Source organism: Apus apus, chromosome 6 (genome assembly GCF_020740795.1).
Source record: "Apus apus isolate bApuApu2 chromosome 6, bApuApu2.pri.cur, whole genome shotgun sequence".
Classification (NCBI taxonomy): Eukaryota; Metazoa; Chordata; class Aves; order Apodiformes; family Apodidae; genus Apus; species Apus apus.
In genome coordinates, this window is record NC_067287.1 from 36783684 (window position 1) to 36803863 (window position 20180).

The 20180-nt window shown below is 46.5% G+C and overlaps 1 protein-coding gene across 2 annotated transcripts in view; it reads left to right on the top strand.

Annotated features, from left to right (window-relative positions):
- Positions 1-4095: 4095 nt before the first annotated feature.
- VWC2L (von Willebrand factor C domain containing 2 like) overlaps positions 4096-20180 on the top strand; it is a 50370-nt gene continuing 34285 nt past the window's right edge. For both annotated transcript variants that reach the window (XM_051622935.1, XM_051622936.1), the window contains exons 1-2: positions 4096-4381; positions 6440-6906. In XM_051622935.1, the coding sequence (XP_051478895.1) occupies positions 6496-6906 (411 nt within the window). In that variant the 5' untranslated portion in view covers positions 4096-4381; positions 6440-6495. The remainder of the gene's footprint in view (positions 4382-6439; positions 6907-20180) is intronic.

A 20180-nucleotide genomic window follows, 5' to 3' on the forward strand; every position in this document is an offset into this window, starting at 1 on the left:
TTGCACAAAAGTTTTTTTCTACCTTTCACTCTCTTTGCTGCTTCTCTCTACCTTTTGTAATTCACTGCAGCCTTTTTGAAGTGACCAGATGGTCAGAGCTTACGTTATTCTAAGAACAAAACAGGGGTACATCAGAAAAATTATGACCTATGTTCTAGCAATGGGCAACAGCAAATTAGCTGTAATTAGTACAAAGGCTGCTACTGTCGGGTCTCTTTGCCATAGCTGTGTGCTTTGTCATCACTCCTGTCTGCCAGTCTGAGGAAGAAGGATGAGCTCAGGACTGGTGTGGGACCAGCCAGAGCAAAGCTTCATTTTAGCTCCCTGTGTTGCCTGTCTGGGAAGTGCACCAGCAGATCTGGAGCAGGTTCTTTGGAAGCCTCGTGAGCTGGAAATCTAGAGACTGGGAGATCTAGAGGTCGAAGTTTTCAAAACTTTGCATCTTCTAAGCAGAAACTGTTCATTTCCATGCAAATGAGCCTAACTGTGGAGTTCAGTGAGTTTGCACAGAGTAACCTGACAGGACAGCTTGACCAAAGGTATGAAGCAAAATTTGCCTCCAGGCTTTTCTCTTCCTCTGAGTATTGTATCAAAGTGCCTTTGTTAGTGCACAAGTAAGTACCCTTCATAAAAACAGAGCTTTCCCTGACAATTTTGCTTTCCTAATTGGAGAACATTTTGAAAGCGCCATAAAACACAATGTGTTCCCCATTTCTGAAATGAAACATCTCCTTTTGGAAGGGAGAAGGGAGTGAATTTACATTACAATGAGCACATTGTGATGAGGGTGTAAATCCACGTTGGGGTGAGGGAAGTGAGATGTTCTCATGTTGTGTATCCCACTCCCCTTGTGTTCCTTTGCACACCCATTTGCCCATGCATCCTGCTGCTTCTGAGCAAGGAAGTTGCTGTACTCGTAGTCGAGGACAGCAGCACATCAGAACTTGGCTAACAAAACCACATGAAATGAATCATTCTTCACCAGGGCTGCCTCATACACCTGAACCCTTTCCTCAGTGAGTGCTAGTGAGGAAGGCACGTGCAGTTTACTATTGCCCCTCCTAGCTAGCTGAGGTTTTTTATCGTCCCTCTTAATTTTCCTGTGGTTTTGTCATTTCCTGATACTCTCAGAATATTGCCATGGACTGGCAGGATAAAAGTGCTATCGTTTTGCTTCAGGCACATGACTTACCTAGCAGAGTTTACAAAAATGCACCACTGTGGTCTGTTCCTGCCCAACCTGGGGTAGGGAAGGGCATGAATGAGACACTGAGGCTGCTGTTTCAGTTCCCAGTCTGTCTTGCCCTTACTTGCGGGGAAGTGAACTGCCTTCCTCCAGATGTCTTCTCCTTCCTCTCCCCTCTCATTGTAACAAGTGGGTTAATTACTGGTTCTGAGAAGCTGAAAGTGACATTAACCCCCTGCCCAGCTGTTGCAGTGTCAGGGCTCCAGGCGAAGTGGCATTTGTTTGGCTCCTAGAGAAGTCATCCCAGCGATCGCCTGGAGAGTCTGGCTGCAAGTGAGATCCATATGCAACGTTTCTGTCAGCAAAGACTTGCTGAAAGAGAGTTTATAATAAATATTCACATCTGCTGCTTTGGACACTCTAATCCATCCTACAGATCTTTGCTGTGTCAGGCTTTGTTCTAGATGAAGAAGCCGGGTAGTTATAAAGGTTTGCAAATAGGGCGTATTTATCATGGTTAGCTCTACTTTCTAGTTCCCTTTCTTGCACAAATATCCGTGACCACTCTAAGCATAACTTGTGATTAAATATTCTCAATGCATTTGTTAGATGTTTTAAACCATGTGTTTCCTGTGATAAATGGAGAAAATGGCAGTTGTTTACTGCCCAGGTTGTCAAATGAAGCCATCGGATCTCAACGAGCAGAATGGAGAACATCACTGTTATGAATTAGTTTGCATGGAGGGACAATACATTCCCTGGATAAACTATACATCACATAGGGACACCCAAGGCTCTGTGGCTTGCAGATTATTAGAACTGGGAGAGATTACTCCAAAGTGGTTTTGTTGGGCAATACGTTCCCATTGGCTGCTTGGTGAATAACCCGAACGACTGAAAATAGCAAAATATCTCCTTTGTTTTCCTCATTTTCCCAAAAAAATTATCACCTTGGTGCCAGACTGACTTTGCCAGTGTCAATATTCATCATTCCTCTGCTGGTGATGTCTTTGCTTTCAGAGAAAAAATCCTGATGCATAAAAAGAGCTGTAATGATTTGGAGGGTATGGTGAACTTGTTTCTAATACAAGAAGGTGTTTGACCAAGATTGTGACTGGCAGTAGAATGATCCCATGGTTGGGAGCACCACACTGGGTTTGAAATTAATATATTGGACCTCTTCCTTTTTGTGTACATGAAACTCATTATCAGCATAGTTAATTTTTGAAAGGGACAGTCTTTATCTGGATAAGTAAAAGGTGCTTCAGACATATCACCAGCTGTTACCTCTGCTTTTATTTAAGCAGGAAGAAAATAAACTTATCAACACATCCTGCCTCCTGGAGAGTGATGAAAACTGAGTCCATTTGGTTCGTAAACAAACACATGGAAACTGGGAACTCCTTAGAATATTTTTTAGGTTTTCTTTTATTGTTTTTTTCCTACTGTTAGACCAAATTCTCTACTAACCATTTAATTATGGTTGTTTTTTATTCGATAAGAACATAAAGGGAGGAAGGCACTTGGTTCAGGTAGATGCATGACCTCCTTCATATTCAGGTGGAAATTTGCCTCTTCGTTTTGTGCAGAGCTGTACAAGAAAAGCAGCATTGAGAACATGGTCTGATGCTGATTACCTTGGGTACCAGAAAGGGCATCTCCTTGAGTGCTCAGGCAGAATCTGGCCCTGAACAGTTGTTTCCAAACCCCAGCAGCACAGCTGTGCTCCTCATGAGTAGCATGCCAGGCTCTCCAAGATTCACTTACTCACTCCAAAATCCAATCTCATTATTATTGACCTGTCCAACTTTCTGATCATTTAGCTCAGAAAACAGGAGAATGCAAAACGTGTGTGTGGGGGGGGAGTCTTTACAGCAGCGATCCTTCAACTTCCAGCACCGCACTCTTGCTTTTGCCTTTGCTTTCCTCTGAATTCCAGGTTGTATCCTGGCTCTGGATCTGGCTGGGGGTTCTGCAAGAGGAGTTTGGGCAGCTCTCCAGCCTGGGGGACCACGCTGGCGAGGTGCAGGGCGCTCCCCTCCATCCCAAGGCAGAGCAGCTGCTTTTCTGGGGGTGCCACTGGTACAGTTTGTCTCTGGACCTGAGGAGCAGTTTAACACAACCTTCATCTCCAGGCTTTACGGCAAAAAAAAAAAAAAAAAAAGTGGTTTGACAGCCCAGCAGGCGGGGCTTAGAGAAGTGTTTTCATCGTTAAATGTTTGCAGTGGGCAAAATCGCCCCAAATTAATATTATTCTGCGTTTTATCCAAACAGGAGCCCAAATTGCTCCTTCTTTCTTTTGAGACCGTGTTTTGCCGAACATCAAGGCGTCTCTCTCTCTCTCTCTCTCTCTCCCTCGGTACTTTCTGGAGAAATAGCTTTACCATGACGCCTAATGACCGAGCAGCCGAATTGCAAGGAGATGGATTTTCAATGGCACGCAGACAGAAAGCGCTGGGCGCCCCTTCCCCGCTGCCAGCCCCTGGGGGGGGGGGGGGTGTTGGAGGGGGTGGGGGGAGACGTGAAGTTCGACCCTTATGCAGCAAGGGGGGATTTTACCCTGCAGCAAAGACTCCAGAGGCCGCCGGGGCAGCGGGAACGAGCCGGGGTCCGGGCGAGATGCGGGGCGGGGACCAACAAACCCCGCGGGATCCGACCGGGCGGAAACCCCGCGGAAACCCCGCTGCCAGCCGCGGGGACAGCGCTCCCTCCCTCTCCCGCCTGCCTCCCTTCCAGCCCGACCAGCCCCCGCCTTCCCCCCGCCGTGGCAAATCCTGAACCGCAAGAGATCCGCTGGGCATAGGGAGGGGATATATATGGGTTTGGGTTTGTTGTGGGTTTTTTTTTTTTCCCCTCTCCCCCCCCGCACCCCCGCCTCTCTTCTTTCCCCCGCCCAAAGACCTGAGGAGATCCAGCCCAAGTTCGCCGCGATGACTGCGCTGCTGGCAGCGGGGTTGCTCCGCGGCATCCCTGCCTCCGGACCGCCTCGCCGCTGCTCGCCCTGAAGCCCGGGCGCTGCTGGCTGCCACCTTCCTGCTCGCCTTCCCCGCCTTTGGCCATGGGGAGGTGGAGGAGAAGGGGCTTTGTCCGTCAGTCAACACCGCGAATGTGATGGGGAGGAACTGCTTTCAAGGGAGCTGGTTCTAACCTCTTAGTCCTGTGACCCCTTTTGGCTTTCAGATCGAGCCTGGTGAGGTAAGTGGAAATCATTCACCTGGGGTAGAGGGAAGGAGGATGGAAACGTTTTACTCGGAGGCTGACCTGCCATCCCGGCCTCCGGTGATGAGAAATGATGAGAAAGTTCAGCCGTAAACTAAATTCTGAGCAGGATTTGTTTACTTGTTGAAATCTGGCCGTGCAAGACGTCTGCAGTCTGTCTGGTGCCCAGGGTCGCTGCCGAGTTGCTGTGGGACATCTCAGAGGCTGTAGCCAAAGCTTACTGCCCTTATTTATGATCTCTGGAGAACTTTTTTGCTTCTAGATCGTTTGGAGAGCTTCCTCATCAAACGTCAAGAAATTCTCTCAGTTTCTTCCCACGTGAATTACTTCTTTTTGCCTTTTATTGTCCCTGAATGCCCACCCTGCTGCAGTGTTGCAGCCTACCTGTAGCGTTTGGGTGGGCAAGGTTCTGGAGATCCATCTGAAAAGCAGCCCTGTCTGCCTGAATCACCCGATTCCCAAGCATGTTTCGATAGGTATTGCTGATAGTCACAGCAGTGCATAGTCCTTGTGATGGAAAGGTAGCTAGTACTTCAATTAAGGAGATATCTTATGAATTTGATAAAGCTTGTGTAATATCCGGTGTCTCCCTCTGTTGTGGCTTTGGGAAAACTGCTTTGTCAACAGGATCCCTTAGCTGCTTCTCTGGGATTGAAGCTTTCCCCTCCTGCCACTGCTTTTTTTTTTGGCTTCAGTTAAGGGAGGATTCATTGCTGAGCATCTGCAGTCCACCAGAATCCCCATATGTAGAAACACCTCCCAGAGGGGCGGGTGGGGGGAAGTCTGTGTTTGCCTGCCTGGGTAGGTTCATGCATGTTTGTCAGTACTGTGTGTCTCTGTGTGTGCACTCTGTGGGGACAGAGGAGGAGCAAACACATCCAGACAGGCCATTTTTGGTGTGTGCCAGCAACTGTCTCCGTCGTGCTCAAGCCCCGCCGTGCTAATATTTCATCTCGTTTAAAAGTTTCCTGTGATACTTTGCCCGCTTCTTTTGAGAGAGGTCAGAAACTGTTTCACTGCTGGGCTTGCCCTGGCTGGTGTGCAGGCAGGGTGGTGTGTTGGTGGCAGGGATGGGGCACCACGGGCAGCCCATAGCACACCCAGAGGGAGCCTTTGCCTGGAGCTGACTCCCCGTGGGGGCAGCGCAGAGCTCCTCTTCCTCTCTGGCTTGGCCCTTGGCTTTACCCCTCCAGAGGTCTCCAAAGGTCAGGCCGTGCTGCATCCCGAGGTTTTAGAAAGGCTCCAGTCTAATCAGAAAAACACATTTCAGCAGCTCCGTGCGTGACACAGGCATTTAACGTCCTGCTCCCTGCATTTCTCTTTGGGAATTACTGAAGTGCTAAGTAGCAGAGGAGGTGGTTTACAGCTTTGCTTCCGCCGGGATCATACAGACCTGCCGCAGGCTGTGCTGTCTTGGTAGCCCAGGTAGTCCCTCTTCTCTTCAGAAATGCTGCCTATGAAATTCTGTCCCATTTCACCTCTCGCAGACCAAGTATCACCCAGCACCAGCTTTTGTGCTGGATGCAGCTCTACCCACGGAGTATGACTAGCTCATTGTTCAACTCAGGTCCTGCCACCTCCCTTTAATGAGGTGGGCTGTGCACCCTACGTCGCACAGAGGGACAGGGGCTACAGCAGGAGGTCAAGACCATGCCTGCACTTGGGTTCCAGTCCCTCTGAGCTGCCCATCAACATGCAGTTTCAGGAAGCTAGGTAAATTTCTGGTGCATCAGAAAACTCGACTGCAAAGATGAGGAAAGTAAGAATCAGAGGATTCAGTGAGATGCCATTTCTTTGGGGGTGTTTGGGGGGCACATGCTTACAGGCATGAGTGTTTTGATGTCTGTGCTTCATAGGCATTACTCACTTTAACAAGATTTGAGAGGAGGCTTATTTCAAATGAGATGATGGCAGTTACCTGTGCAGCTTGAAAGGACTGATTTATTCTAAGGTGCTAGTTGAAAGGATGGCCTTTAAAAATCAATATTTCTTCGAATTCTGAGTTTGTTCTCATTAAAAAATGTTTGTTTTCAGATCCCAACACCGGTCTCCCTATGGAAGCAGCTGTTTCTATCTGGCATTGAGATCCCATGGAGAAGCCAAGGAGGGGGATGGCTCTTCATATCCATGAAGCCTGGATACTTCTGGTTGTCATCCCTGCTTTGGTCACTCCAGCTGCCATCAATCATGAAGACTACCCCGCCGACGAAGGGGACCAGACCTCCAGTAATGACAATCTGATCTTTGATGACTACCGAGGGAAGGGCTGTGTGGATGACAGTGGCTTTGTGTACAAACTGGGAGAACGTTTTTTCCCGGGACATTCTAACTGTCCCTGTGTCTGTACTGAGGATGGACCTGTTTGCGATCAGCCGGAATGCCCTAAAATCCATCCAAAGTGCACAAAAGTGGAACACAATGGGTGTTGTCCAGAATGCAAAGAAGTGAAGAACTTTTGTGAATATCATGGGAAAAATTACAAAGTCTTGGAGGAATTTAAGGTATGGAGTAATTTCTTCACTATTTGATATTAGTATCCTATAGGAATTGTATTGCTGTTGGGGACTCTCAAAGGCACTCAGTGTTTCCTTACTGCTGTTAGTTGGGGCTAAAGCTGAAGACCACTTTAGCTTGGATGCAGGTCTGGCTGATGTGAAAGCTGCCACCTCCTCGTGCACCAAGTGAGGGCCAGTGGTCAGTCAGAAGCCCCCTGTGTGGAATGCCAGCCCTCTCAGTCTCCTCCTCTGGACAACCTCCTTCCCTCCTGGCATGACTCAGGTGGGACTGCCAAGCAGTGTCTGGAAAAATGGTGGTAAACTAATACCAAGTGCTTTTTAAGAGTCCCTGGTGCAATTCGGATGGCAAAAACTGATGGCATGGTCCTCAGAGTTGTAGGAGCATGCAAGGAAGTAGATTGCAAGCTACGTTTAATATTTTCAATTCAGCTGTGACAGGGCTGTCTAGAAGGGCAAAAGCTGAATTCCTAGGCAGATGACTGTTTTAACTAATGAGAGGGATGGGGTTTAATTGTGGTGGTTGAGCTCCTATTGGGAATGTTGTGAAGAAATCCTTCTGGGATGTATCTTAAAAATAAGAGCAGATTTTCAAAACCCATTGCCCTTTACACAGCCTGCATCTCTCATTCTAATGAGTTTGATTGCATGTTTTCAGTTCTGCTGAGGAAAGTAGCATTTCAGTGTGAAGAAGGAGGTCTGTAAAAGCAATAGGTATGCACCAGCTTGTTCTCCCCCACCCCGTGGCTTTAAGAGTCATACCTCCATAACCAACAACAGCCTAGAACTCTTCATGGCTGTTTGCCTGAGCTCATTATACACTTGGCCAATTTATATTCTTTTCTGACAATGAAAATACTTCCATAGAGTTCTCTGTACTTCCCAAGTTCTCAGTAACGTAGATCACAATTCACTTTTTCCCAGATACTGCCTTTTTCATTGAAGGTAGTATTTAGTTCCTTTCTTGTGTTGTGTGTGGTTTGTGGTCATCTCTTTTTGTCCATCTGGATCTGCAGTCACTCAGTATAGGCAAGACAGTTTAAGGTTCAAGGTACAAGGCAAAACAAATATGAGGAACATCTTCTTGAGGGCCATCCTGATCAACCTGTTCTTTCCTTTGCTGAGGAATCTGTGAAGATGCTGATCTTGTGAACTGCCTAAATAACAGTTTCTGCTTGCCCTAGGAAGGCCCAGCCTAACTTCATTCCCCAATTATGCTTCAGTGTTCCCTTTTTGACTTGCTGTCTTGCCAGATGGTGAGATGTCCCACCTAGGTGCAATTCTGACACATTGTCTGGTTCTTACATGCCAGTTTTAAGGACCCTTTTTGGAGATATTTTAGTAAGGAGAATGTTACAAGGACTCCCTTTGGAAAGATTTCAGTGAAGACAGATCATCTCATTAAAGTATTCTTGGCATGTGAATGTACCAGTCCCTTTGCCTGAAAGAAATAAATGCACCCTGATAGTGGATTAAAGGACAGAGAAACAGAATTTAGAGGAGAAAGACTATTTGGAGGAGTTGGAGCAATCTGGTTCACTGTTTGGTGAGGGGTGTTGGGTGGAAAGCAAAGCTGTGTTCTCCAAGAAGCCCAAAGCAGATGTTGGCAGGCCAGTCTTGCACATGGTAACCTTCAGTCCAGGACTAAGGTGGGATCTGTCAGACTTCACCAACTGTCGAGCTTTTGACCTGGACCTGTGTTTTGCTGAGAGCTTGACAGATTGTGGAGTAGGACAGAAACTGATTCTTTGGAGATCCATGTATTTACCTAGAATAAATACTGAAACCCTTTTTCTCCTCTTAAGTAGGGGGAGAGATTGAGGCAAAGAAAGATTACTGCACACTTCCAGGAGTGTTTTGAGGGGAAACACTGTGAACTATGAGTTCATAAATGCTATAGGAAAAACAGAACATGTAAGGTTCAGACAACTGCTGCTATGAAATGAAATCCTGACTTCACTGAAGCATTCAAACATTTTGCTGTTTGTTTCAACAGAACAGAGATTTATCTGTTGTTTCCGCAGAAGAAATTCTGAGCAGTTTGTAGGTTGTACAGGCTCTGAGCTCAGCTCTTGCATAGTCCTGTTAATTTAAAAAGCTTGCAAACTTCCTCAAGTCCATTCCACAACACTGAAGTCTGTCTTTGCCAAAGAAGAAAGGCTTTTTTCTGGCATTTTGACTCAATACCAAGCTGCTTTCAGTGGAAACGGAGACTGTTTTATTTGGGCTCATAAACCTTTTATAATTTGATTTGCTTTTACCAATGTGTAGGACCCAAATATCATCTGTAGAAGTGTTTGTCATTGCTTGTTTGCAGCTGAAAAGAGGCTCTATTTAAAAATGTTTTGCAATGTGTCTGTGTGTCACATAAACATGCATACTTGCTCTAGTAGCATTATCAGAACTGACTCATCTTGCTGCAATTTCAGCTGCCTGATCTTTCACAAATTAAGATCTTTATTTTTTTTTTCTCTAGCTATATATATATATTTTTTTATCTCTAGGATAATAAAATATGGGAGAGGTTTCCATTTGGGAGAATTTTCCTGTCTTGTTTTTAGATTTATGTTTAGGTTTGAGGTGATTAACCCAAATGCAGTTTAATCTTTTATTTATTCTCACCACTGACAGTAACTGTGACCATCTCAGGGTAAATGAGTAGTTATAAAGGCCCATTTCTTGAATATTTAGCTTTCTTCTAGTGAACTGATCTTGTACCTCTGGTTTTTTTGACTCATAACAATCATAAGGGCACAATATAAACCTGACAACAAACCATTTAGCTTAGGCAGCTGTCCAAATGTTTATGCTTGTGCCTCTCAATCATGAACATGTACAAATGAAATGCTGAAGTTCACTTGTACATCTAAACCCATTAGTAGGTTTTTCTTGCATCCTGTTGCAAAACCTTGTGCCCCCGACAGATGGATTAGTAACCCCATGTAGCATCTTCATTGCTCAGTTATGGGTCCTGGGAGATCTTTGTGGATTTTGAGCCCCAGCTGCCAGTGCAGAGCTCATCCTTTTGGTTTGCCTGGGACAGTCTTCCTAATGTAAATCAAGAACCAACTGAAACATGTTTAATATGGAGATTTCTGCCCCGTGTCCAGGATTTTGGTGCCTGTGGAGCAGTACACAGGAGGCAGGGGAGGCCTGGTGGCTTTTACTGTCCACCCTCTATCTCTTTCTTAACCTCATTTTGTCTTCTCTCCTGCTCAGCCTCACATCTGGCCTCTCAGATCTCCTCCAGTCCATCTCAGAGGTGAACATGGGGGGAAGGGCAGCTGTGGTGGCTGCAGGGAAGGTGTGAAGGGTGCTTCAAGCCTCAGGCAGCCCCTCTGTTGTCCCCAGAGAGATCTGGTGGGTGCTCCTGTGGTCACTTAGCAGCTTGCTCTGTCTCCCACACATCAGCCATGTTTTGATTTCAGTCCTGGAGGCTGAGGTCTGAGTCCCAAGTGCTTTGAGCTCACCTGTTCTAGCTGAGATCTTTCAGGGAGGTTGTTACCCCTCCTCTTTATTCCCAGAGAGAGAAAACAAGCACTCAGAGAGCACTCTCAGGTAGCAGAAGTACACGTGGTCGTGTTTTAAATGAATGTTCCCAGGCAGCAGCATATGTAAACTCAGGGAGGCAGTGGATCTCCAGAGTGATGGATGTCCAGTGGCAGCATATGGAGAAACCCTGCACATGTCAGTGAGACAACAGTTTTCCTAAGTGCTGATTAGTTTTTACTCTCCAGCATACCTTGCTGACAGAAAAGCACACACCTGCCCACGTTTGAGAAATGCAATTTACAGCATGGCTTAAAGTACATTTGTAGCCACAGTTTGGAGCCATTTGAAAAGGATGAGGTTGTCAGCTTGAGAAGTCCATCATCACTTCTGAACTTTCTACATCTCTCATCACCCAATACAGGCATGTCCAGAGTAACATTCTTTCTATGGACCTATATTAATTTCTAGCAAAACACCATTGCTGAGAAATGAATGACTCTCTCACAGGAGATTGTCAAACTGATATCTGGAAGCATTCTCTTCATTTTAGATCCTTCAGGTAGGAACTGCTCTATGTCCCTGCAGGAGAGTGAAATGGTTTTGGTAGCATGGTGCCATTCTTCTCAAAGTCAGTGGCAGAAATCTTCTGTTCACAGTCATAAAAATATCTTTATTTGCTTGGGAGGTTATTGGATGAGTTATCCTTCTGGTGCAAACACAAGAGGCTTCAGCATCACAACTTAGCCTTCTGGTAGTGGTCATGTCAGAAAAGCAGCTTCAACTTGTAGTTGTGAATTAGAGCTTGGAGGAAGCTCTGAGAATCGAGGACATTTTTTGGGTGCTCTTCAGTGGCCACCCTGCTTTCTGCCAAGCACAGAACTGCAATTTCTTCAAGTCGTTGGCTTTGCCAATACTTAACCTTTGCTGGTGCCTTTCATCTGCCAGCCCTTCCCAATGACTTCTCCACCTCCTTGTCCTCTCCCCTTCCACCCTCACTGTTCCCAAACCCATCCTTGCTCAAGAAGTGTCTAGATGGTGCCCATATGTTTTTCTCTTGCATCAAGCACACGTATGGAGGGGTGGGAGAACAACTCTTGCCCCTGTGCAGGCCTTGGCACAGTGGAAAAAAAAACCAAACCAACCAAAAATCCAGGAAAGGGGAAAAGTTAGTTTCAGTCCAAGGCACAATCTCCACTGCCTTGAAAAGAACCAGCATTTCACTGCTGGAGTCCTACTTTATTTTTCTTCCCCTGCCACTATGTCTTAAGTCCATTGCTTTGTTTTGCCCACAAATCATCTGTGATCCTTCAGCTAGAGCTTCTGTATCTTGCTGACTTTGTCTCCTTGAGCAGCACTTTGCACAGTAGGAATCACAGCTCTTACAGGGATCTTTGGGGTATAGTCAGAATCAAAAATAAACGAGGGATAGCATGGCATTATCAGGCAGTAATTGTGGTCACTGAAGTAACTGAAGTGATTGTCCTCCTGTACTTGGCACTGGTGAGGCCACACCTTGAGTTCTGTGTTCAGTTTTGGGGCTGAAGCGAGTTCAGGGGAGGGGAAAGGAGCTGGGGAAGGGGCTGGAGCACGAGTCTTAGGAGGAGCAGCTGAGGGAGCTGGGGGTGTTCAGCCTGGAGATAAGGAGGCTGAGGGGAAACCTTCTCACTGTCTACAACTCCCTGAAAAGAGGTTGTAGCAAGGGTCTCTTCTCCATAGTAACAAGCAACAGGACAAGGGGAAATGGCCTCGAGTTCCACCGGGGGGTTTTAGATTGGATATTAGAAGAAACTTCTTTACTGCAAGGTTTATCAAACACTGGCACAGGCTGCCCATGGAGGTGGTTGAATCACCATCCCTGGAGGTGTTTAGAAGATGAGTAGATGCAGTGCTGAGGGACATGGTCTAGCACTGGGCTTGGTAGAGTCAGGCTAATGGTTGGTGGAGTGAGGTTATGGTTGGACTTGATGATCTTAAAGGTCTTTTCCAACCAGAAAGATTCTGTGATTTTGTAATTCTCAGCTCGCTGTGGAGACCTTTACTTCAGAATAGTGGCATCTCTTTCTCCCTTGTTAGTGCTTTCTAAAAGTGTTTTATTAATGCAATGATCTCAATATTACTTAACAAAAGAAGGCCTCTCATCAAAAGGCATTAGCACATGCAGGAGTGTGTTCAGCTGCTGTCCCAGCAGCTCAGTCCCTGGAATGCAGTGTGTCCCTTCTGCCACAGGAGGAAAGGAGGCAATGAAAACCAAAAAGTGCTTCCTCACCCCCAAAACCATGCCAGAAATAGAAATTAAGTGGTGCAAACTGCAGCCTTGCTCTGACCACGGGTTACCCAGCCTGGAAGTGCAACCTTATCAAATATGAATGAAACACTTGGGAGGTTCCCAGAGCATTAGTGATGGGGTGATGCTGTGAAGTGAAAAACAAAGTGGTTGTTACAGCCCTGTGTTGCAAGGGAAGGTGAAGGGGAGAATGTGCAACCATCTGATGCCTGGGGTGGTGCAGTGGGCAGCTCAGAGACTCCCTCAGCCCTGGCTGGGAGTGTTGGAACTGTCCCACTGCAGGTTTGGAGCATGGATGCTGCCATTGATACCCAAATACAGCCCCTTAAACCTGAGGAGCTTCATTGGGCCACTAGAAAAAGTGGGGAGAAAAGGAATGTTCTTTTAGCTGAAGTTTTCTCCTCTGTGATAATGTGTGCTCAGTTTCCTGGTGAATCTTGGAAAGTGCTGAAATCAGGACAAGCTATTCAGCACTAGAACTAACATTATTAAAACCTTTTGGTAGTGAACTAACCAGTCAGATCAGGTTTGGGGTCTTTCTTCTTAAATTATAAGAAACTGATGACTAACCCCAGCCATCATGGGACCCCCATTTTAATACTGGCATTTTTCTCTCCAAGATTCGTGCAGCAGGTTTTTTTTCCTACTGTGACTCAAACGAATGGGGCTCTTTTTTTTCTTCCCCTTCTTCTTGTGTGTTCTGCAATTTCACGTACGGCTAGAAAATCATAATACAAAAGGAATTTCAATAACGTGCCTGTGCTTTAATAAAAGGAGCCATGAACAATGCCAGCTCTGAAGATAGCACACAGCCATTGAAATCAGACAGGGGAAACAGAACATCAGTCAGATGGAAAAGTATGACTTATTATCTCCCTCCTGGCAAATTTGCAGTGACAATGTCTATGCAAAGGAATCTGAAATTACTGACTTACTGTATTTCTGTCATAATTTGTACCAAGAAAACATACTAAATAGCTAGGCATGTCATATATTGATCTATAGTGATACCTTTTTTTTTTTTTTTTTAAATTATATTATATACTTAGCTACTGATTCTGTAACATATATATGACATTAGGCACAAGTATATAATTACAGTGGGTGAAAGAAGGTGGGCTGTACTCAGAATCTGGCTACAGAAAACCCATGCTGCTGTTTTTCCCGGATCACAGTGGTACCTGGAGGCCTCAGATCACAGTAAATACCTGGAGGCTCCAAAAGCTGGGAGCTCAGTGGCACAGGTACTCTCTCAAAGCTCTCCACTGAAGTAGGTGAGACCCAAAACTCAAGCATTGGCATGATTCAAAATCACCAGGAATGCAGCACGAGCTCCCGTGTTTTCATCCCCCTGCTGACACGTGTGCCGTGTGGGACTGCCCTGCAGAACTTGACCTGTTCCTGCAAGCCTGAGGGATTGATATTTTCCCAGTAAATACGACACAGGAATGAACATGTGCCCAACGTTTGTGTCACCAAAACCGTGGCTGAGCCTTCAGATATTTGCTCCGGGAAGTAGCCCATCAGCTCCTTTTGCTTCCAGATTTGGAGGTGGTCCAGAGAGCTATTGAAGGAGAGGAGAAATGTCTGCACAGCCAGAGAAGAGACTCCGATACTCCCTCTCCCCTCCATTGCTGCTGGAGCTGTGCTGTAAAGAAAGCAGGTTGTGTGGAACCTGCAACTGTTACCAGCTCCTTCCAAGAGCAGTAGAATCAAGTCTGAGGCTTCATAATCCTGCTCAGCGGGGTCACGGAGAGACAGGGTTGTCCCTTGGCTAATCCAAGATATCTCTGTCTCTGTCACCCAAGACGTTTCTGTAGTGCTGGTGAGTGCAAGGTCCTCAGGTCATCATCCTGTGAAGAAGGATGTCATCCACAGAAATGCTGGCAGATGATTGGCAAGGAGGTGTTTAGAGAACAGTTTCCCTACCAGAGCGAGTGCAGGTGTGTGTTTGTTGCTACTGAAATGTGCTTTATGCAGAGTTGCCTTCATTAAAAATAATGCTCAGTTAGCTAATTATCCTACTTATTGTTTTTGAGACTGTAATTACGTAAGTCATGTAGTGACAACACTCGGCCTAGTTGCAAAATAAAAATACAAGTAGCATCAGGCTTCCTTACTCTTTGTTCTCTGGTACCTTCCAGAGGTAATTCTTTGGGAATTACAATGAAATTGGATGCTTGGGGGAGGATTGGGGTTTGAAGCAGCTCCTCAAAGCAGGGAATGTCTTAGACTGGTAACTGTGGTCAACCTGGGCAGGAAAACCTCTCTGACTGAGGGTTGGCCTGGTGTGCTCCCTGTATCAGCAGACCCTGCCATATCCTTTCATCAAAGAGAACCTGTTCAAACCCATTTTAATTCCATGTCCTTCCCAGCTTGTGTCCATAACCAAAGGTGATAGCATTCCCTGAGGGACAGAAATCTCCTGGAGCCTGCTGGCTTTTCTCCTGAGGGTTTAAGCAATGGCAACTGGGTACAAGGGGCAGATGGGAGAATTTGGAAGAAGCCTTCTCCATAGTGCCAGCTACTAAGGAGCTGTTTTATTCTGTGGAGTGGGTTCTCAGCTGCTATGAACTGCTGCAGCTCCATGGGTCATGGAGGGCCCGTTGTGATGTTGCACTGGTGGTCAAGCTTGGTGCCAGTTTAGATGCTCCTTGGTGGACTTTGCATGACACTGACCTGAGATAAGGATTTGCCCGAGGGAGCTTCCTTGAAGCCTCATCCACCTTGCCAGCTGCCAAAAATTAAGAAGTTAGGCTATCAGAAAAAGTGCAGATAATGGAGAATGAGAGAGAAAAGGCAATGAGGAACAAGTCAGTATTTTGTGTGATGTGGTTGCCCACCTCTCAGCATGCAGTGAACACAGGGACATTGTCAAAGTCCAGAAGCAAAGGAAACCAAAACACAGGAGACTCAAGCAGACACTTCTGTGGGACTGGCATTAACCCTCTGGTTCAACCACAACACACCCCTTTGCAGGACAGGGCTTGGAAGCAGGTCCTGGAGCCAGAGAAGGAGAAGGGGATGTGCAACTTTGTGCTCCTGTAGCATCAGCAACCTAAAGGAAAAAAAAGCAAGTCAGCTCCTAGATACTACTTGGACATAGACTGGGGTTGACTCAACACGTGGTTTCTTGTGAGAGAAAAAAGGTGATGAGGCAATAGAGTGTGCTACTGTTGATGGGTAAGAGCTTGTCTCTAGCTCTGATGCTGGAGGGAATCCTGAGCTCAGCAGAGGTGAGCAAGAGCAGAGCATTCAGGAAGGAGCTGCTCCTTCAGGGAGCAGGAGGCCGTGTTTTGGTGTGCTGGTGGGATGCAGGAGCTCCCACTGCAGCACCAGGGTGGGGAAACCAGCATCCCTTAGGCCAGCAAGAGGCACGAAACTGTGTGAAACACTGAAGCCGAAGGTGATGGAGCACTGAAATCAGCAGTGTAGGGCCTACAGCAAGAGGAACTCACACCTCCCCGTGGCTGCCACCCCCCAGTCAGGAGTCACCCCCCAGGGAGATCCTTTCCAGCTCCCTGAGCTGCGTGGGAACGTGGAGCTTGTCTTCAGGCTGAGCAGACTGACTCCAAAGATTGCATTCAGTTCAGCCCAATGGCAGACATCTGGCTATCCTGTAAATAGGAGTCACAGGGCCAAATCCAGCACTGCTGTAAATTTACCTGCCCTGTACTGTGGCTGTGGAAAGTGCATCTGACAGTCCAGACAGGAAGCTGCAGGAGAAGGATTGGGACCAAGGTCCACATCTCCACCCCAAGGATGGCTGGTTATGTTACACTTACCTGCTTGATACAAATTCAGCATAGTGTCAGCACACAGAGCCACCTTCTCCCATCTTTTGGCATGAAAGAAGAAGGAAACAGATTCAGGTATAGGGAAGACAAAGGTAAAAGGGATCACCTTTCCAACCAGGTCCTTGGTTCCTTTCTCCTTGCCCCAGTGGGCGTTCTCCTAGATGGGGCTCCTTCCTTGCAAGAGCCACCAGGGGGGGAATGGAGAGCAAGGAGCTGCCAGCTGGGCTGGCTTTCCCTATTGGTATTAAAAGGAGCTTGACAAATGTAAAGCACACACAAACAGTTTGTCTGTGTCCAAACAGGGCTGTGCATGACACGTTCAAGCTGCAGTCCCATCTGTCGGATCTGCAGCCTTTCAAAAGGAGTCCTGTTCCCTGTGCACTGGGCATGGCTGAGCTAAAATGCTATTGTAATAGAGTCATAAAAATGATCACCAAAGTCATAGGGATCTCCAGTGCTCTCAGCCCAGGGGTAGGTGAGGTGCATCTATTGTCAGGAATAAAATGAGACATATATCAAAACAAAGAGAGCATTCTTATCCCCAGAAGAAGTGCAGTCATGTTGGTACGGAAAGCTCCACTGCTGCTCTTGGAGGAGAAAAGCAACCAGGAGACTGCAGATGTGGCCTCTGTACTGCTGGAAAGGCTCTTGTAGCTGTGACTAGACAAGCAGCAGTTAGGGGTAACTAAAATTGAGCTGCAGCATCTGTAGGCTAAGAGCATAGCCGAGTTGTCTTCAGCCTCTTTGTGGCTGGCCTGCTTTGAGTATAAGATGGAGTCACCATGTATAGAAAATAATTTCAGTAAGCTATTTTGTGTCTAGTTCTGGGCTCCCCAGTTCAAGAGGGATGAGGATCTACTTGAGGGAGTCCAAGGGAGGCCACAAGGATGATTAAGGGACTGGACCACCTGCCTTAACGAGGAAAGACTAAGAGACCTGGGGCTTTTCAGTCTGGAAAAGACTGAGGGGGGATCTAATTAATGTCTATCAATACATGAGGGCAGCAAGAAGGCAGGGACAAGCTCTTTTCACTTGTGCCCTGTGATAGGACAAGGGGCAATGGACTCGAACTCGAGCACAGCAAGTTCCACCTCAACGTGAGGAAGAACTTCTTTGCTGTGAGGGTGACAGAGCCCTGGGACAGGCTGCCCAGAGAGGTTGTGGAGCCTCCTTCTCTGGAGACTTTCCAGACCTGTCTGGATGCCTTTCTGAGTGACCTGCCCTGGTTGTTTGTTTGGTGTTTTGTGGTTTTTTGGTTTTGCTTGTTCTTTTCCCCCTGCCCTGGCAGGGGAGTTGGACTCAATGATCTTCGGAGGTCCCTTCCGACCCCTGATATTCTGTGGTTCTGTGATTTGTCTCACTCACCCTTTCAGCTGAGTAAGAATTTGGTCCTTTCATTTCAGTCTTACATTAGTAATATAATGGACCTTAGAAGTACAGGAACTCAGCATCCACTTCTGCTGCTGCTTGGAAGCCAGCTCTTGTTGTAGCTGCAGTATGATCTGTATACAGTATAGACATCTGTAGTGTGATGCAAGCATTTCACAATTTTTGGTAATGTAAGTAGGATATAAGTAGGATATAAGTAGGATACAGCTCTGGTTTTTTCACTTCAAATAAATGATCTGATGATTTGGTATTTTTTTCCTGTTGCAAAAGCATTTGCAACCTGGCAGTGTTTTCATTGATTGTACTGGTCTAATAATCACTCCCCAAATTCTTTATTTGAGCAACTTGCCACCTGTGGAAAATCCACGTGCTTACAATGAGAGCCCTTTAGCAAACTTTTAACACCATTTAGACAGTTATTGAGGTGCTGCTAATCGTGAAGGCAGAGCAAGCAGCCCAGAAGAGAAGTGGGCTGATTTCAGTCCTGCCTTTGAGTGGGGCTCACTAACAAGCCCCTTCTCCACCGTTTGGCACCTGCAGAATTTCTCCGTTGAAAGCCTTCTCTGAACTTTCCTGCAATCTCCTGTGAGTCTGCCTGAGATCACAGGCAATTTCAGTAACAATGAATGTGATTCTAATTTCAACTCCAGGAGTGTCTTCAATGAATGCTACCCCAGTTTCTTTTCTATTCATCTCCCCTGGTTTATGACTTCCCACCTCAGCCGTAATGCGGGATGCCTCCGATTTTATTCATCAGCTCTTTTTTCACTTTCTTCCCTTTCTTGCTTCCTGCCAATAAATTCGCCACCTGAAACTGTAGCTACAAAAATCATTTCCATCAGAATTGCCATTGTACTTAGTGTCATTAAAAGTTACAGCCACTCTCAAGATGTAAGTGCCCAATTTGACAGACTTCGCTTGACGTCGCTCTGCTTTTCCTGCTGTTTTATCTGCATAGAGCAGGATGCCATCAGTCTCAGCTGAGCCTGTCTGAGGGGGGAGGTGGAATGTGATTACCTGGATGAGCACTGACACACACACACACACACACTGGAAAACTAAAATATGGAGAGATTGTCAGCAGCAATGGTTTTTGGCTTTCCTTCCCCTGGAGTCCAGCACTCGCAGGGGATGGGACACATCCAGTCCTTCCTGGGGACCTGTAGGCAGGAGGTGCATGTGGATACAGCTAGTGGATCTGAATCTAAGCCAAAGCACTGACAAATGTGGGCAGAAGTACTGGCTTAGATCCATTGCAGTCAACACCCCTTGGTATCAGTAGAAGTGGAGATGATGGCATCACCTTTTGAAGGGGTTTGCACTTCTAACAGGTTCTCAAAGGGGGGGAAGCACCACAGCTCTGTATGACCTCAAAAAGCATTTTTCCCTTTGCAATATAATCTAGAAAAGGCATCTAATTATGCACCGTTTCCTTTTTGGTGTTTAAAGGAGGTGGGAGCTAATATGCCTGATTGGGGTTGGCAGCGATATCAAGAGCCCTGGCACCCGCTCTGCATTTGCTCTGGTGTGATGGATCCTTGGGTTTCCATGGGGCTCAGAAAGAAAGCCCACTGGCTTGATTCCTTGGTTATGCACCTTCAAATTCCAGCCAACCAAGCAGATTTCTCCAGCCATTCTGCCCATTTTGTAAATATACCTATTTGACTCTGAAAACCATCACGGGCCTCAATAGCAGGTCTGTTCAAATCAGTGGAAATAACTTCTGCTGCCTTCTACAAATGTGCACAGCCCCTGCATGAGGATCAGCATGTGTCTTTTGCAACATGATGAGATGGTTGTAAATGTTTACATGAAGCCTTTCAATTTCCTTCCTTACAAGAAACGTCAAGCATTTGTGCTAGAATAGTTGGAAAGTTTGTATTGCTCTGTAGTTATTTGCCAGTAGCTGTGTCATTGCTGAAGGGCTGTTGTGCAGGAGTCAGGTCCTTATGTGACCACTTCACAGGACCTAGTCAATGAGATGAAGTCTCTGAGTATGGGATCATGGACATTCTTATCCCAATATCCCCTTCAAGCTTAGGTGGAGATGGTAGGAAGGAAGGGGAAAGAGAACAGCCCCATAAATCTTGGTAACTGGCTCTCAGAGCAGATGACTAGAGGGCAGTTGAAAGAATTTGCAGTAGCTTTGAACAGCCTGTCCACTAGCTCCAGCAAAGGCGTAGAACTTCTTCCATGAGGCTTGAAACTCAGACATGAAGAAGGTGCCACACCATTCAAAGTCCTTTCTTGAAGAGATGAGGAGAGGTCCCAAGTCTCAGGAAGTGGCTATGCTAACCATG